At 42.7% G+C, this 19,617-nt stretch overlaps 1 protein-coding gene across 2 annotated transcripts in view; it reads right to left on the minus strand.

The window, feature by feature from the left end:
• Nucleotides 1-5,159: 5,159 nt before the first annotated feature.
• Nucleotides 5,160-19,617, minus strand: part of LARGE1 (LARGE xylosyl- and glucuronyltransferase 1) — a 397,052-nt gene continuing 382,594 nt past the window's right edge. For both annotated transcript variants that reach the window (XM_063133451.1, XM_063133452.1), the window contains exons 14-15: nt 16,365-16,560; nt 5,160-6,861 (exon numbers count right to left, since the gene is read on the minus strand). In XM_063133451.1, the coding sequence (XP_062989521.1) occupies nt 6,664-6,861; nt 16,365-16,560 (394 nt within the window). In that variant the 3' untranslated portion in view covers nt 5,160-6,663. The remainder of the gene's footprint in view (nt 6,862-16,364; nt 16,561-19,617) is intronic.

The raw sequence follows: 19,617 nt of genomic DNA on the forward strand, positions 1-19,617 counted from the left end.
GTTACGTTTGTAACATGAAAAATGAATAAATTATAGGCATTCCCCCCCATTTAAGTCTATAGGAAAATAAGAAATTCGAATTTGGAAATCCAAATCTCGATTTGGATTCAGACCTTCCAAATTGGGATCTGAAGCAAATTAGTGATATGACAGCAGGGCTGGCAGGCATGGTCCTGGTTTCCTCCTCATGCAAGGGTCAATGAAGTGAAGTGGAAGCACCAGAACAGGGTTAGTGCAATCGTATGCATTTGTATGGATATAAATGCAATCGTATGCATTTGTACGGATATATTTGTATGGATATAAAATTTGTATGTTCCACGGGGCTTACTCTGCAATGCACATCTTTGCAATTGCAGTTGCTTTCTCTTTGCCATTGAAATCTGTGGTCTTTTTCCATACTTCATGTCCTAGATCAGCCTTCTCCAATTTGGTGCCCTCAAGATGCCGGGCTACAGTGTTCATCTTGGTTGGGGATCCAACAAATCTGGAAGGTATCAGATTGGGGTAAGACTGTCCTAGACTTACAGAAGGTAAAAACCTCAATTAAGACGTATTTTTGAACATTCTGAATGGTGAGGCTTTCACACAAAGATGAGTTAAACTTTCAAAACAAAGTTACCACTGATTGTAAGAAGGAAACACGCCTACATTATCTGTGGCACTTCATAGATTTATGAGTCTAATCACCAATTTGAGACAACAGGAGTAGACGGCCATCTGCTTTCATTCTCCCAACCAACCGGTGTTTTCCAGCCATTATCTTAAGCACAGCACACTAGCTTGTTAATAATGACAAGAGTATAGAGATATGAACAAACTACCATCCAATACTACCAGTCTGCTGAAACATTCTCACTGGACACTAATGTGATAGAATACCGAGAGCTTTCTTTATTGGGTCTCCATATTCCTTTCTTCAAGCAAGGGCACATTGTGAGAAAATAGCATTATTAAAAGCTGATTTTCTCAATTAAGCAGTACATTAGTCATTGAATATTCTGATTAATTAAAGTTTGCTGTTCTAACAACACATGGTTCTTTTTATTATTCAGGTCTCTTCTACAGTCAGATTCTGATCATCACTGTATTGTATATGTTTGCCTGTTTAGACGGCCAGCATGAGATTGAAAAGAGGTAAAACTGGGGGAAAGAGTCCTCGAATATTCTGGGGCACATTTGTCTTCAGAATGACATTGTTGATTGCAGAGTGTGGTAGAATGCAGAGTTACCAAGCAGTGTGCTCTGAAGTTGACTTGTGAAAGTGACCTTTCCTTTTTGATATTACTGCACAAAGGTATATTATCTTATAAAAACTTCTCATTATCTAGTATGATTTAATACTTCTATTAGCTGGCTGCACAAGAGTGAACTTCAGTTGCAATGCATTTTATATAAGTATCCTGGGGGAGGTGGGATGTAAATTAAATGACTAGCCACAGTTTACTGTACATTTTGCTTCTTTTAAAACCTATTTCAAAGCGTTTTATTCTGTTTTTATTTTATTTTATCTTGTACACTGCTCCAAAATTTTCAATGGGGAGTGGTATAGAAATATTGTAAATAATAATAAATAAATAATAAACAATGTTAGAGAAGCTACATGCTAAATTGTTCTAGGACAGGATTTCTCCAGCTGCAACCCACAAGTTCCATCTTGGTGGTCCATGGAAAGATTGTAGAATAGTTGACAGTGCCATGCATTTATTTTTTTCTAACAATGGAGCTAAGAGGTTATTTTGACCAGGGTTGGGTTATTGAACAGGTTAACAAGGCTGTAGACTAAGGCCCATGATTTTTACTAATTTCTTCTTTAAAAAAAATCCATTAAAGAAGCCATTCTCAATGGCCTCACCTAGGATCTATGAATTTTATAATTTAGATCTGGTTTTGAAAGATACTGGTGTTGAAGGAAAACAAATGTTATTTACTTTTCTTCATATTTCATCCACAAATGAAACATGATTCTCTCCTGTCCCCTCTAAAATAGCATCAACCTAATCTGGATTTTTTTTTTTAAAAAAAAGGTCTTTTCAGAGGATCACCAAGAACATTTTCAAGTAGTTTGTAGGGGAAGAGGCGAGTTGGAGAACCACTATCCTAGGTGATTGTGAGAAGTACAGCAGTTACCATAGGTCCAAACTAGATGTTATTCTAAATATGTGGCAGGCTGGGGCCGAAAAGGACAGCCTTATGATTACTACAACTTATCTACATCCTGATAGCAGAACATCAGAAAATTATTAGTCACCAGGGATTGGCGGGAAAGAGAAATTAGACACAGGTTGGTTGCTTGTTTCTGGTGGCAGCTGCATGTCAATCGGGACATTTACTTTGGCTCATATTGAAAGTGGCATATCTAAAGGTACTCTATTCAATGATCTGGTTTGGATGGAACACTATAACTTTATGTTCATTGAGGCCAGGCTCATGAACTCCCTGCTTTCTCCTCCTCCTCCAGTATGCCCATGAGGAGATCAGAAGCATTCTCTTCCATTTTCAATTGACCATGGCCTATCGTTATCTCTGAACTGAAAACTGTGAATAATAATAATAATAAATTATTTCTTACCCGCCTCTCCATTCTGATCGAGGCGGGGAACAACAGCAAGTATAAAATACATAAAATATTAATCAAAACACAGTATACATTGTTAAAACTTCCTAAAAACATACTAATCTTAGCTATGGTTTGGGGAAACTACCCAGGATCATAAACTGTTTGGAGTTAGTTTGTTTCCTTAAACCACAGTTAAGACTAACCAGTTCCACAAGTTTGGACATAAACGTAAGCCATGATTAGTTAAAAATGGAAGCAAAAGCTTCTGATCTCCCTGAAACTGGGCTGGAGGAGTGGGGAGCTTGGTCATGTCATGTTAATGTCTTGTTCAGAATTATGTCCAAACAAAGCCAATCTCTCATATCAAGAAGCAGGGTAACCAAAACAACAGAGTTTCATAACTACATCCTCAGGCAACAACGTGGTCTAAATTAGGGTGACCAACTGTCAGGATTTCCCCGGATTTGTCCTGGTTTTTTTCTTTCCATGGTGTCAGGGGGGATTTTCTATAATTTTCAATAATGTCCTGGAATGACACACCTTCCCCTTTAAGGCTGCCATTAGCATGGCAGGAGGGAATGACATGCTTTCTTGAGGCACATCATTCCCCCACCCCGAGCTCCAATTGAGGTCTTAAAGGGGAAAGTGGGTCATTCGTGGACATTATAGAAAAGGCCCCAATTGGAGTGGATGGTGGTGGTGCAGAATGAAATCCTTTCCCCTCCTCCACTCCAATTGCGTTCTTTAAGGTGGCGGGGGAATAACGTACTTTCTGCAGGACTCAGAAAGCTGCTTCCCCACACACACACTAGGTGTCCTCTTTTTTGGTTTCCCAAATATGGTCACCCTAGTCTAAATCCTCTTGATTCCTTGAATACCTGGATCTGGTTGTGATACAAAATCATTAGCCACTTTTGTATCACAAGCTGCTTCCAGACAGGTAGCTCCAAGCACTTTACAAATCATTGTTTTTCCATTGTAAAATACAGGCAGAATTTCAGTGGATTTTTCCACTCTCAGGGCTATTGTGCTTTATCTATCTGTACATGCTGTTACATTCTGTCCATACCAGTGGTTCTAACACAGCTGCCATGGGTGGGGCCATTTGAAGGTCAGCAAACATCTGTAACTTTTTCAATGTGCCATTTTCTGACACTATTTTTTTGTCTTTTTTCAATTATTATTTTAATTACTACAAAAACACTTTTCAGGTTACTTTTAAAGAACAGAGGTATGCCAGTCAGGCAGTGGGTGGCATGACAAAGAGGCACCCAACGTTGGCAGCACTTGGAGGGAACACTTCTCCAAGTGCTGTCCAAGTCCCTTTCTTCATGCACAACGAAAGGAAAAATGGGCATTGTGGGGGTGGATGATGTCAGGCGAGGGGGGCTGCCCCCTTAATGTCTTCTGGCCTGTGGAATTGTCCTGGGTGGACAATGTGGCACCTGGTCCAAAAACGTTTTGCCACCTGATATAGACAAACTGGAAGAGGTTCAGAAGAGGGCAAGAAAGTTGCCCCATGGCACGGAAAACAAGTCCTATGAATGAAGGAGCTAGATATGTTTAGCTCGTAGAAAAGAAGTCTAAGGGAGTAGAGGGAACCATGACAGTCAAATGATAGTACTGATAGCCAATGTTGGACTGGGACTCGGGAGATCTGAGTTCTAGGCCCCACTCAGCCACAAAGCTCACAGGATTACTTTGGCCAGTCACTGATTCTCACAGTAGCCTACTTGACAGAATGGTTGGGAGGACCTTATGACCATTTCCTGGCATGAATGAAGGAGTGGATATCTAGGGGGTTATATGTCTCTGAATGACTTGTGATACATCTGCTCTGCACCATTCTTTACAATTGGTAAACCAGCCATGGAACTGCTAAGGGGTTTATGCTTGCTGCCACCTCACCTGAATTGTTATTTGAGGCACAATCCACATGCCATATACCACTTTCATAGTGTTATAGCCTGTTTTTTATTCATAATGATTCACGGTGTACATCTGGCCCCAGTTGGAAACAGATGGATATGCCTTTGACTGGTTTGTATTGCAGAGGTCCTCTTCAAGTCTCATCACTTTTTTCTTGAGTCAGGTTCTGAATGGGAACATACCTACCTAGGCCCTACAGTGATTCTGTGTTATATTTGGAACCAATTCATATATCAGCAATTAGCGGGGATGCATGCATCCAGCAAGGAGATTGGGGAGCTCTGGATAGTTCCTGGGCCTCATGGATTTTACTCGGAGGGTAGATATTCAAGTCCCACTATACATACTACAGCAGAAAGAAAGAAAACAGAAATGTGACACATCTGTACGTCAGCTTTCTTTGAAATATTTCAACTAGCTCTTAAGTAGGGGATTCTTCCAGAATTCTTGACTTGGAGCTGCAGCTTTGTTTACTTGAAGGTAGTTGTTGCTGGTCAGCTTCTGGTGCAGAAGTCCTGGAAAACTCTCACAAGCCAGGTAGCACTAGACAATAGATGAGAGGACTTCAATGGCCCTGCTGATGTAAGGAAGAAATATGCGGCAGCCGAAGACTAGTACATAAAAGACAATGACTTGTATCGGGTGAGGGTGGTGGCAAGACTCTTAGGCATTGTTAGGGGAAGGAAGAGAGACATGTTTCTCATTTATTCAAATTCTGCTCTCTCAATAACATTGCAACCAAATACAAGTAGCCCCAAATAAGGGTAGTGCATTAAACCTCATCTCCTCCATCCATGTAAACACAACATTAATACTGAAGAACTAAAGAAAATAATAAAATGTCCAGTGTCTGATTGTGTGTGCTGTGTGTGTATGTGTTAACTTGTTCACACTTCTTGCCGACACTTGTCATGTAATAGCGGTTGTGAATTGAATGAGCTCACGTCCAAGCAAACGCCATCAAGAATCCCCAAACATCCTCTTCTCTCCCCCATCCCCAACTCAAATGGGGAATTAATTCCTTTTTAGTTTTCTTCCTTTTATTATAATAAACTCCTTTACTGAAGTAGTTTTTCAAAAGTCTGTAGCATCCTGCAGCTATGGAGGCCCAGTTGTCTCCTTGCTTCATGATAAAGTCCACTTACAACTAAAGGTGAAAGGGAGAGGCAGCAGAAGAGCCAATGGGCTGTGATTTCCCCCAATAACAAAATGACCTGTGTGTACCAGTACCAATAATTGGGCTTTCCCCCCATTTAAAAATAAAATAAAATCCAATTTGGCCACATGTTTCACTAGAGATGCCTGGACAAACCTTCTCAAGTGGAAGCAGAGCTTAAGCTGACAGGTGCCTTCATTGGACAGCAAAAGCACAGATCTTCTGGGGTGATTGGCTAGAGCTGGGGATGAACATGAAGTGCAAAAGGGTGCAATTTGGGTTTAAAAGAAGGGATATGGCCAGGGCAGGTGGCAGCGGAGGGGAGTTGGGAGGTCAGCCCATCTTTGCAGCATTCAAGAAATGGCCGAGCGATGCCACAGAAATGCCTACACAGAAATACTGCATATATTTCAGTATATAATATACCACAAGTCCCGTATGTTAGATATAGCTCCCCTTCATTTGAGAGGGGAAATCTGATTCATTTTGCTCTACACTGTTCTTCTACGGGTAGATGACAGCTGTTTTACAGATGCAAATTCCTTTTTGGAGAAAGAGGGCTTTTTCTTTTTAATTCACAGGGCAGTGACCTGAAGATCTTCCTTTACAATATTAAAAAAAAACACCTGTGGAATTATTAAATAGCAACACGAAAGCCTATATTCCAAAGAAGATCTGTTTTTGCTGTGCAGTTATAAGAACAAATCTCCATCCCCCCCCCCCCACTGTTCTTGCCACCCCGTGTGCTGCCAATGGATGTGGGAGCTGCTTCCCCCTCACCCATTTATTCACACATGGCGGGCAATAAAATCAAAGGCCTACGGGTGGCAGACAAGTGGTAGCTTGTGAGCACAGTCCGGAGATGTTCCGTTCCAAATCTCTACTGTTAGAACGGCTTGATGTAGTTTAAAAAAACAAAAAAACAAAGGTGTCTCTCAGTTCCAGGCGAAAGGATCGGGGCCGCACGCAGGAAACAGCTCCTCCTTTCAGTCTGTTTTCCATAACAGTCCCGGCGGTGCTAGCTGTTGTTCTCTGCCGTGAGATATTTTAGTGCTGCAAAGCCATAACGGCGTGACATATCCTGCTGGAACTCTTCCTTGAGGGTCTTGAGACAGATACGGTATTGCTTGTTGGAGCGGAATTTGGTGATGTCAAAGCTGGGAGCATGCGGCATGTGGATCATATAGGCATTGGGCAGCACTGTGAATTCATACTCCTGAAGGAGACAGACACAATAATAAGGATGAACAATGTGGCCCATTTCTCATGAAAGAACCCTCTTGCTTCTCTTGTATACACACACACACACACACACACACACACACCAGTCAATGGAGGTGTTGCAGGTGCAAGCCTGATTCCTTGCAAAACATGGTTTAGCATTACAGCCGCTCCAGAATCACCCATAATTGTTAAACAGGATTCTCATCTTTATCAAGACTATATAAACCCAGGTAAAGAGGAAACCTGGTGAGTGCGGATGAGGTATGCAAACCCATGATTGAGATTGACAAGGGAAGGGTGGGATTCGTGCCAGAGAGGGGAAGAGGGAAGAAGAGGAAGTGTGAACTCCCAAGACTTGTTCTTGGTGTGCACGTGACTCAACATCACGTCTGCACTGAACCTGTATGTTTTCTAAGGCAGACGGAAGCACAATATGTGAGAATTCCAATTCCAGAATCTCACAGGACATCTGAACCAAACTATGAGTTCTGTCCGTTTTCTGTGCTTTCGATGTCGCTCTTGGAGACAGCACATTTCTGAACTATATTCAATGCATGGGGTGTTAAACCTGGGGATTTTGCTATCAATAAAGAATGACAGCCGAAATGCTCTTCAAGACACCCTGGGCTGCTATTTCAAAGAATTACGGCTGTGCAACCCAGTGCCATCTGAGCAGCTCTCAAGTGGAGAACTGAAGCTCCATGCTAATTCCTCTGCATTTATTGGCAAGTCTTGGTGAAAAGTAGGGATTTGAAAGCCCTTGAAAACTCCATTTACATCAAGTGCACGAGGTGCCTAGTGAAAGAGGGCACTAATAGCCAAATGCAGAGGACTAGGGAAACCTTAGTTGGGCAGGGAGGGGGAAGAGAGATCATCCTCATTTACCATAGAGATCCAGAAAAACACACAATCCACTTTACCATTTGTTCTGTGACCCCAGGCCTACTGTTGATCCCCATGAAATATGAGGTCCAAAGTCTTCACCTAAAAACATGTGTCCAATTGTTCTTTGTACATCACACTAGATGATTAGTCCAAGGCTTAAAAATTGTACAATAATCTCCCTGTAGTATTTGGTTGGCATGCAATTCAAATGACAAAAGTGAACCCATATACTTCTGCTTCACCAGTATTCAGTTTTGCTTAAAATGACAATGTTATGGTACACATGTATGTTACTTTACAGCCAGACCCCAAGTGTGCTTGAGAGTTTTGCCATCTTTAGGAAGATTAATTTTTCCTTCTGTATAACAGTGGTGGGCTTTAACAAATGTCAGTGTCCTCCTCTGCTGCTCTTTCATTCATCCTCTTTATTCAATACTGCTATTGTTACACCTCATTAACCCCCATCCTCTCCAGGAGCAGTTATTTCTCTCTATTGCTTATATATCTTAAGGAGAAAATAAAGCCCATTATGGTACCTCTACCACATAAAAAACAACTGGTTTCTTAGAAAACTCAAGCTAAACTCATTTGCAAATATAGGAACCTATTCCAAGGCAAAGCAGTTGCCTATTCTGGGAAGATTGTAGAGGACTGTGGAGTCCCCCCACCCTGCCACACACAGTGCTGTTGAAGCATTCCTTTTTTGAAATAATCTAGAAGCAGAATTAAAGGAGTGGGTCCACAAAACATTTAATATCGTGCAATATTACCTGGCTATGCCCATCTCCATGGGCAAGAGCTTTCTACAATGTTTATTTGGTTAAGATCCCCAGCAACTTTAATTATAAGCTTCCTTCTTGAGGCTTCTCCCTATAATTACTTCCTGTTCAACAGGAATGGCATTAGTGAGGAATTGCACCTTACCTGCCCTTTAAAGGAGCTGTTGTATGGCGTACCACAAGGTGCCATCCTATCCCCAATGCTGTTTAACAGCTACATGAAACCGCTGGGAGAGATCATCCGGAGGCATGGGGCGGGGTGCTATCAGTATGCTGATGACACCCAAATATATTTCTCTATGCCTTCAATAACAGCATCAGCTAAGGATAGTATGTCTCCTCTGAATGAATGCTTGGAGGCAGTAATGGGCTGGATGAGGAAAAACAAACTGAAGCTGAATCCAGACAAAACAGAGGTGCTTGCTGTCAAGGGCTCTGACCCAGGTTTGGAGGTGTGTCAGCCAGTTCTGGATGGGGCTACACTCCCCCTGAAAGACTGTGTTCGCAGTTTGGGGGTGCTCCTGGATCCGTCACTCCAAATGACAGCCCAGATAGATGCGACGGCCAGGAGTGCCTACTATCAGCTTCGGCTGATACGCCAGCTGCGCCCCTTCTTAGAGTCAGAAGACCTAAAGTCAGTAGTGCACGCACTGCTAACCTCAAGGCTCAACTTCTGCAATGCACTGTACATGGGGCTACCATTGTACCTAGTTCGGAAACTTCAACTAGTTCAAAATATGGCAGCCAGGTTGGTCAGTGGTACACCTAGGGGTGACCACATTACACCAACATTAAAATCACTCCACTGGCTGCCAATTAGTTTCCGGGCGAAGTACAAAGTGTTGGTCATTACCTTTAAAGCCCTAAATGGTTTGGGTCCAGGTTACTTGCGGGATCGCCTTCTCCCATATAGTCCGCCCCGCACACTCAGGTCCTCTGGGGTGAACTTACTTCAGTCAGCTAAAACTAGGCTGACATCAGTTTCCCAGAGGACCTTTTCTTCTGTCGCCCCCAGATTGTGGAGTGGCCTGCCGGAGGAGATTCATAAAATTAACTCTATGTGTGATTTTAAGGCAGCTTTAAAGACTAGCCTTTTCCGGCAGGCCTATCCAGATCAGTGGTAAATCATGAATTTTTAAGATGTATTGATTCCTGTTCTAATGTTGTTCCCCGCTTCGATCTAAAGGGAGAGGCGGGTAAGAAATAAATTTATTATTATTATTATTATTATTATTATTATTATTATTATTATTACTACTACTACTACTACTACTACTACTACTATTATTATTTAGTCAATTCCTGTTCTCCATGAGGAAGAACTTTTAAGTACTTGTTTTCTCTCATTTTCTTTTCTTTTTAAAATGCAAAATAACACCAATACTAAATAATAATAGTACTAAAACTAAAACAAAGCGATCAGACCAATAATTATCCCCACCCCACCTAAAAAGCAGGAGGAAGAACTGAATAATTAAACTGCAATTAAGGGGACTTGCGTCACTAATACTGCACTACACTGAACAGGAAGCAATTATACATAGAAGCTACAAAGAGAAAGCACAGGACCCTTGAAAAACCTCAATAAAGCTATACAAGCCCACAATGAACAGGTTTTGTTGCTGTTTCTGTGTTTTAAGTGAGGATCATCAGGACTGGGGTGGGGGAAGGTCAACAAAATGTAGAAATGTAGCATGTTGGCAACATCACTGTCTGAATTGTCTCTACAGACTGAGGGCAGTTTCCAATACAGCCGCTGTGGTCCCGCTCAATCTGTTGCACAAGTGGGACCCCCTTCTGTCTGCAACAGACAGTTTGTGGTTCATAAAACAACCCCGTACACAACTGGAAGCTAGGGATGGGTGAAAGAGGAATATTTGAGCCTACTGAGATTCTCTGGACATCAGCTCACCACTTCTCTCATGTCCAATTTCCTGTTTGCGACTGCTGCTCGCATTGTGCAAATGGGAAACTTGCACAAACTGAGCAGTGACTGAACAGGAGATTTGTGCAAATTTCCTCAAATTTCTTCCACAGGCTAAAGCAGGGCTGATTCAGTCTACTGAGGAAATTTGCACAAGTTAGAAAAGTATGTGCAAATCAAACTGGGAATTGGGAATGAGACAAGTGCGAGCACGTGTTTGACAATTTGCAAATATTTTTGACGGGCACGTGCTCGAGTTCAGGGCTTTGAACAGGGCATGCTCACATGGTTTGCCAGAAAAACAACATTTTCGTACATCCCTCTCACTTATTTCTGGATTGGGACAGTTCTGCAGAGCTTCCTTCTGCAAGCTCCGCTCACCTGCCCCATTTTGGAAATGAATGTTTCCGCTCTTTCTGGCTGCTCCTGGAATTGCTAGCATCCCGTTGCAATATTGGTACGACCGATGAGAGTGGGGGAAGGTTTGGATGCTGCCCTGAGCAATGAATGGCAATTCCAGACTATACAATGTCCAGGAGTGCATTCTACCAGCTTAGGCTGGTACGCCTGCTGTGGCCCTACCTGGAGAGGATGGACCTTGCCTCAGTTATCCACACACTAGTCACATCCAGGCTGGACTACTGTAATGCACAGTACGTGGGGCTACCTTTGAAGACGGTTCAGAAACTTCAACTGGTGAAGAATACAGCCGCCCAAGGATTGGTGAGGGCGAGGCGATCTGACCACATAAGGATTATATTGCGCCAGCTGCACTGGCTACCTGTGTGTTCCCGAGCCCAATTCAAAGTGCTGGTTTCAACCTTTAAAGACCTAAATGGTTTGGGACCAAACTACTTGAAGGACCACCTTCACCCATATCTGCCTGCCTGCACTTGAAGATAAAAAAACAGGCCCTTCTCACCTGCCCACCAGTGAGAGAAATTAGGTGGTCTCCACATGGGAAAGGGCCTTCTCAGCAGTGGCCCCACACCTGTGGAATGAACTCCCACCAGCGGTCTGCCATGCACCGTCCTTACAGGCTTTTAAGAAGGTCTCAAAAACGTTATATTTTGCTATGGCCTTCTCATAAATGAATACTATTTTGCTGCTGCTGCCCTTGTTGTATTTACTGTTAGCTTTTATTGTTTTTAACTGATATTTTACTGTCTATGCTTTCATTGCTTTTAATGTTTATATTGTTTTATGTATGGTTGTAAGCTGCCTTGGGAGGGCTTCTGCCCTGAAAGGCGGCTAAGAAACGCTATAAATAAATAAATAAATAAATAAATATACAGCCAGTGTGCAAGCAAGCTTTCTTTTCATATGCAAAACTTTTATCTTATAACAGGAGCTGATCAGTCAGTGCCATATGGGCAGTTTAAATACACTACAATTCCTGTGCTGTCCTAGACCTGTGGGTTTACTTCAAAAAAACTCCCTAAACCATACCTCAGTATAAAGTACATTTTTTGCATGCAGAAGGTCTCAGTCACAGGCGTCTGTTGTATGAAACCTTGAGAGCCATTTCCAGTCAGGGTAGACAATGCTGACTTAGATAGATGGATCAATGATTTGATTCAGTATAAGGTAGCTTCCTGTGTTCCTAATGCTTCTCCCATGGATGCTGATGATGTGATAACAATGACAATATCAGATGGGAGTTTTGGGGCTGCCATGTGACCCCAGAAACAAGCCCTCATTAACTGAATCACCAAGGTAGCACTGGACTACTTGAACAAGGCTGTTACATGTCAACATTAGGAGAGTGAATTGTGGCAGCAAGAATACTTAGCTAATGGAAGATCCCCTGTGTTTGATCACAGGCGGTTTAGCCAAGTGAGGATGTGATAGTTTGAAGGATTGTGGAACATGATGACACATTTACAAGCACAATCAAAACGGTCCTTCTCCAATAACAAACACCCAGACTGGCAGAGGTTTAGAACTGCTGGGGAATCGCAAACTGGAAGGGAAATAGAATGAATCATAAAGCCAGGCCTGAAGTTTATGGGGGTCAGACTGACTGCAGGAGCTGATATCTGAGGGCAGCATCAGCAAACAAACACATTTGTCAGCTTGTGGTGCTTGGAGGAGAAGCAGGTCGCTCTTCCTGAACCCCCCATTCTTTAAGTTTCAGCATAAGAAATGCCTGTGTGAGACTTCTGCCCTCACTGGACTTAGGAGCCTTAACAATTCAAAGAGGGCAAGATAAAATGGGACATGCTCACTTGGATTCAGGAGTCTCTGGGCAGTTGGGACATCTGGGAGCTTTCCTTAGGGTCTAGAGGAATGCCCAGAAAGACGCTTCCAGCAAAAAAACCCCAAAGGCTATTCACCTCACAATCCCAGACATACATTCAGTGGAAATTTAGGCTGTATTTTAACCCAGGTAGCTCCTTTATACCAAGAAACCATAGCTCCATCTAGCTGGGGTAAAGCAAACTTCAGGCTTCCTGGAATTGCTTTCTCGAGGTGCACCAACCACAGGCAGGTGCAAAATAGTTTCTCAGACGTGGTGGAGGGGGGAGACCTAGGCTTTGAATGAAGGCGCCTCTGAGCACATGAGCTGATTGGTTATTTCTCTTAGTTAATGATTTGCTATCTTTATATCCCCATTGTACTGTATTGTTTCTTAGATTAATTTTCTGTTGGTTCTATATTTACATTTTCACGGTTCCCCCACCCCCAGCCATTCATTACATGTATCTACTTTTCCATTTATACTCAACTCTCACAACTCATTGCTGAGTCTGCATGTTTTCATCATTTGCCATTAAAATAAATCTTTCATATTTATTTTCCAACTCTGGTCCTTTCTGATGACTGCCACTAGCTCCCTGAAAATCTCGGCGGAGGTAAAAATCAATCAAACCTATTTTCAGGGACTGTAAGCAAAGGCAGGGAAACCCTGCAACAACAACAGCCAATGCATTTGGACCCAACCCTGGCTACTGTATCCCCCCCTTTCATATTTTGAGGGCTTCCACTTAGCACAAAGGGTATGTGTGTGTAAGAGAGGGGGGGCTTAGAGAATGCTATGAATGTGGCTGTTTCATTTGGATCTGGGAATAGTTCAGGGAACATTTACAACGAACCCTAAGAAATTGTTTTATCTCTAATTGTTATCCCATTTTGACACCAAACTTTTCTTCCTGTTACTGCGTGGCTTTATTATTATTATTTATTTAGTTCGTTTCCCTTCCACTACAGCAAACCTTCTACTTCAAGCACACAACACTTGACATGCCTTGACTGGCTCACAGTTGTTATCTTCTTGGACAGGAATAAAACTCTCCATTGTGTGTTGCAGGAGCAGTGAACTAAAGCCGCTTACCCGCCGGAGGGATCCCCCAATGCCCCCCTCGGAGGTGGGAGGTCCTGCTCACATGAATCCAGGGTCAAACGGAAGGGATTTAGGAAGGTGATGCCAGATTTGTGATCTTCTTGCCAGTACCCTCCATGCTTTAAGAACTGTATCGCCATTGGGTGGCATGGAAATGAAAGAAATAACAATAATACCTCCCTCCTCCAATTAATGTAGCACTTGACAGGTGCTTCAAATGCTGGTGAGATTTGGGGCTTGCAGTGGATGATAAAAATAAAGTAAGCATTTACAACGAGTGTGAAGCTTGCTATATTGCAACATAAAAATTGCTTATATCTATTTGTATGGAAAAGCAAAGAACTTGTAGGACGGAGGAGTGGGTTACAGTGTTGTATCTTTTTAGTCTCCACCTCCACTCAGCAATCCAGAAAGGCAAACATATTCCTGAGCCCAACCTCCATCAATTCCCTTAGAGAGTAAAGCTATGGTCCCTTCTATGGCACCAGGGGCCATAGAATGAGTCAGAAAAAGACCCTCTGAGTCTATATACAGAACTATGACCTTGGAGGCCTTTCTTTCAGTGTTGGATCCCTCACTCCTGGGTCATTCCTCCCGTTGCAGATGTTTCTGCCACGGCTTTCTCTATGAGGTTGGAACTCGGATCTCGTGGTGGGAGAAAACTAACCATTCCAGGGGGTGTTGTGGTGGGAGTGAACAAGGACCCAAGGGATCCTAACCTCCACTCTCTGATCCCTCAACCATGACTCTGACCCAGGAAAACATTTAGACGTGCTCAAGAGCATGTCTAAATGTTTCTTCCCCATTTCTGGCAATGGGAGAGATCGATGTTTCTTCCTTTTATAGTTGGAAGAAAAATACAGTAAGGCCTCCCTCCCTCCTGACTTCTGCACTGCTGGAAAGAGTCGACCGAGCATAGAAAAGCATAGGATTGCTCTCTTTGTTTCAGCCCCGTTCTCCATACCCTCCACTTATATGGACCAACACTTTATCTGCACAAGTGTCTATACTGGGCCAGACTCTTCCCCTGTGTATAAGTGGGATTGGACAGAAAAAGCAGATCCTGGGGAAATGAAAGTTTAGCAACACCGTAAGATCTCTTAGATGCACCTGCCCTATCTGCCTATATATCCTTCTCCAGGAGTTAGCCTTTTCTTTGACACATTTATAGCTGACCAACATTATCGACGAAGGACGTCTCAACTGCAAAGCCCCCGCTGCACCTTAACAATGACTCTGGATCCCTTTCGCTTAACGTTGAGCCAAAAATAAAAGGCCCCCCACTTTCAAGAAAATGTCTTTTATAAAGTCACTTCCCCCCAACTTCAGCCTTCGTTTAGGGTGTGCATGACCCAGAACGAAAATATTTTCCTTCTTTAAAGTAGTAAACACTCTTTGAAAGGGAGGAATTCTGGAGTATGATCTGTATCTCTCCACCTGTCTTGGCAAACCCCTTTGGATGCTGCGTGTGCGGGATGCTGAGCTCCTCTTTTAAAGTGGCCGTTGCCAATGTAAAAGAGGTGATTAGCAGCATGATGGACAATTTAATCCCTCCTCCTCTTTGGTCAAAGTGCTTGCCAAGGGGTGGTGAGCGACTGCCCTGTGCATTGTGTGACACGAGAAGAGAATTTTCATGCAGGCTGGCTTCTGTTTTTAGGCAAATTTCACTCCCCTCTCCTGGAACAGCAACTTCCATGCATTTGTTGCTAGGCCGTGGCCCTGTTCAGGAGACACCTTAAACCACGGTGGTTAAGACTTTAACCATGGTGGTTAAGGCTTTTTCGTTAATAAAAGAAGCCTTAACCACCGTGGTTTAAGGTGTCTCCTGAACAGGGTCTATATCTCTTAGGCTTCATTCTTTCATATGAAGTCAGAAAGTCCCCCCTCCCCCCGAACTCCAATAAAAGAATTCCCCACACATACAAAGCAACATATGAAGGAGAAGACTTTTCACTTCGCAATCTGAAAAGAACTGAGGAATTCAGTAACTGCCTGATGAGGAGTCTGAAAGAAACTTGGGTTGGAAAAGTCTTGGCTATATCTTCACATGACTTAAGAAGAGTCGTGCTGGATCAGACCATGGGTCTATCTAGTCCAGCACTCTGTTCGCACAGTGGCCAACGACCAGGGACCCACAAACAGCACCCTCCCACCCATGCTCCCCAGCAACTGGTACACATAGGCTTACTGCCTCTGATACTGGAGGTAGCACATAGCCGTCATGACTAGTGGCCATTGGCAGCCTTCTCCTCTAGGAAATCTATGAACACAGCTGCATTAAGGCTAGCAGCCAACAGGAAAAAATGGTAAAGAGAGATTGCAATGTATCTCCTGTCAACTGAAATGATTAGTTATATTTTAGCTGTGGTTCACACAACTCTCCCTTTTAGTTCCAGTGAATCCTAAACAACAGTATTCTTCCTATAGCTTACTGAAGACCAATGGTACAAGGAGGAACAAACTTCTTTTGAACTCTCTGCACACATACACGTTATATTAGAATAAAGATTTCCTGAATCCCATTGGGTAGACAAAGTATCATCACTGAAACCTTTCCTCCTCACCTGTGCATCCAATTCCATGATGTGGGCGACTTTGTTCCAGCCAAATCCAACAAACCTTCGGTCATACTCTGGGCAGTCCCGCCTTACCACGACATATGGCTCAAAATCTGCTTCCCATTCAACCCGATAGGGTGTTGTGGCTGTCCGCCACTTGGCAAAGTTTGTTGGTGCGTGCCCTTTTGTCCAGACATGATACCTTGAACAGACACAAAATTATTGCTTGGAAGTATCACTGATATTGGACAAAACCTCAGAGCTACTGGACCTAAATGGCTCATGCAATACTTGAAAACATGAACATTAGTGCCGTGGTTTACAATGTTTTCGGTAAGTATAGGCTGGTGCTCCTAATTAGCAAAAGGGCAAACCATGACTAAACAGAAAAAAACACACACAAACCTTTTATAGCTCCTGGAAAATGACATTTCATTCCCAAGTTTTAAAGAAGTGGCAGTACTGGATATGAGATTTTGGCATGGAGATAAAGCGTTTGCAAATGAGCTCAGACACCATTCCCAGTGATGATAATGGCTTATTATTTTTAACTCTGCAGCTTGTTTTCAAGGCATGCAGAATTTTGAAGAGGTGCTTCTTTGTTATTACAGTAGAAATTCAGATCGATAAATGTATTAAATAAAAGCCTGGACAATACTTTCAGTGCCATCACAGCTATCATTTTGTTGCCATGTGCCATCTACACAATTCCATCTAAGACAATCAATTCAATTTACAGGAAAGCATCCTTTTATATTTTGTTAATCTTATTCATGTCACAGCAAGGCCTATCCATGCACAGCTTGAGCTCACCCTATTAAGAGAACGATCAATAATTTTCTCTTGCGTTCATGCTCCTTATGCCTTTCCAGAAATCACTGACATGGGCTCTTGCCACACATTTATCGATTAAACCCCCCAAAAAACAATTATATCACAGGCAACATGTATTAGTATGTTCAATGTTTACCATAAGAACCAGCAGAGTTAGTGTTGAATTTGGACTCAGAAGACCTCGGTTCACCTATGAACTCCCTGGAAATGTTTGACTTTAAATGGGGATCTGGTTTCACTTTGGAATCACTGGGGTATTTTGCATGCTCCACAGACGTGGTGGACAATAAGCGCAAGTGGACTTACATTGTATTCATGTGTTGCTGTTGTTGTTGTTTATTACATTTATATACCACCCCATAGCCGAAGATAATCTGACATGAAAGGGGGAAATGTATGTTCTTTTTCTGCTTCAGGAGAATGAACAGTTGGCTTCCCACTGATAGCTAAAAGCACAGGAAGTGTTGGCAGGAATGGGCAGAAAGTAGATCTCCAGGTGTTTTTGACTTGAATTCCCAACATTCCTCACCACTGGCCATGATGGCAGGAGCTTCTGGGAATTGAAGTACACAACATCTGGAGAGCTTCCATTTGCCCACCCCTCTTTGAAGGCACGTGTGAGGTAGCACACAGCGAGTAGCTACGATTTCTCAGTCTTAGTTCCTCAGCAACAACATGCAAATGACATTGACCTTCTGTACAAGCCAATTGTGATTATGAATTGGCTGCTCATTCCTTCAGTGATAATACAGATACTAACTGACAAAAGAATAGAAAAGGTTACAGTCCTATGCTTTGTGGGCTGAAATTAAGGGCTCAAAAATTAGGGTTTGAACATTATTCTCTGCGTTTGTTCTGTTTTGGCTCCCAGTTTAGCTAGAGTGACCATATGGAAAGGAGGACAGGGCTCCTGTATCTTGAATAGTTGCGTAGAAAAGGGAATTTCAGCAGGTGTCATTTGTATGCATGATGCACCTGGAGAAATTCCCTCTTCATCACAACAGTTAATGCTGCAGGAGCCCTGCCCTCACTTTAGTATACCTCCTGCAGCCTTAACTGTTGTGATGAAGAGGGGATTTCACCAGGTGCTGAATGCATACAGATGACACCTGCTGAAATTCCCTTTTCTACGCAACTGTTAAAGATACAGGAGCCCTGTCCTCCTTTCCATAAGGTCACCCTAGTTTAGCCATTTACTAATCAACATATTATCCAGTGGCCATTTGACCAGTATATTTGTCCTATGGCCACATTTTGCTAGGAACTGAAAAGACAGCAACAGTTAATCACAACCAAGCAAACTCTCTCTTGTATTGATCCCAAACCACGTAGATATTTCAAGTTGGTTTTCAGAATCTCTACGGCAGGAGATCATTGTATTTGTTTCTCCACGGAGATGGTGACTATTTTTTACGGGTGAGAAAGATGGGAAGGAAGAATAAGTGCAGGTGAAAGAGAAACCCTCTTTTTTGTTATTGGGATTACAATTTTCATCTGAATGGTGTGATCATACAAGAAACTTTGGTCATGGACAGGCCCTCATTACGACATGACTGTCAGAGCAAACGACTCTTCTTGGTATATAAACATTCTGGGATGAGAGAGTACATTGTCTAAAAAGAAAAATCTGTTTAATGAGCCACCCACTTCACCATTTGCCTAAACCACAGATAGAATAATAACTCCTTCAGTAGATAAAGACACATGGGCCTAATCTACACTAAGCAGGATACAGCACTATGAAAGCAGTATATGGTATGTGCCAATGGCCCCCAAAAGTTGTCAATGCACTTCAATACAGCTATAAAGCAGTAGTGCAGCTCCTGCCTTTTATATACCGCTTTCATAGTGCAATATCCTGCTTGGTGTAGATTAGGCCAAGGTCTTGCAACTAGTGAAGAATGAAGAGGGAGAGGGAGTGCTAAAGAACACCTTTTAATTTGATGGGTAGTTTTCATAAGATAGAAGGCGGCATTCAGAGTCATGTGGCTGAATAGATGCATATTGTGCTAAAAAAAAAACCAAGCAAATGAATGGCCCCTTTAGTAGGCCAAAGCTTGCTAGCCTAACTTTTCCTGCATTCAGGGAGCTGGCCAGAAGACTTTCAATAAAAAACCCTTGATACAAAATCCCGAATGAAGTCACACATTATTCTCCACCACTAAGGTCTTATATCCTGTATTTCCGGGTGACCACAAAATTTGCTGGGCGGGGGATAAAAAGAAGGAATTTACAATGGAGAACTGCTTTGTATTTCTCAGCTGCCCAAAGGCAAGAAAGGTCACAATTTTGGGAAATAGGTGACAAAAGCAATTTCACCAAGGGAAGATTGCAATCTAGCACTCGATGAGAGGGTTGGGATGCTTCAGGCAGGATCAGCAATCACTGTCACAGAAGCCTTCCCCCATCAACGTGGCCTCAATGG

The sequence above is a fragment of the Elgaria multicarinata genome, chromosome 9 (genome assembly GCF_023053635.1).
Source record: "Elgaria multicarinata webbii isolate HBS135686 ecotype San Diego chromosome 9, rElgMul1.1.pri, whole genome shotgun sequence".
NCBI lineage: Eukaryota > Metazoa > Chordata > Lepidosauria > Squamata > Anguidae > Elgaria > Elgaria multicarinata.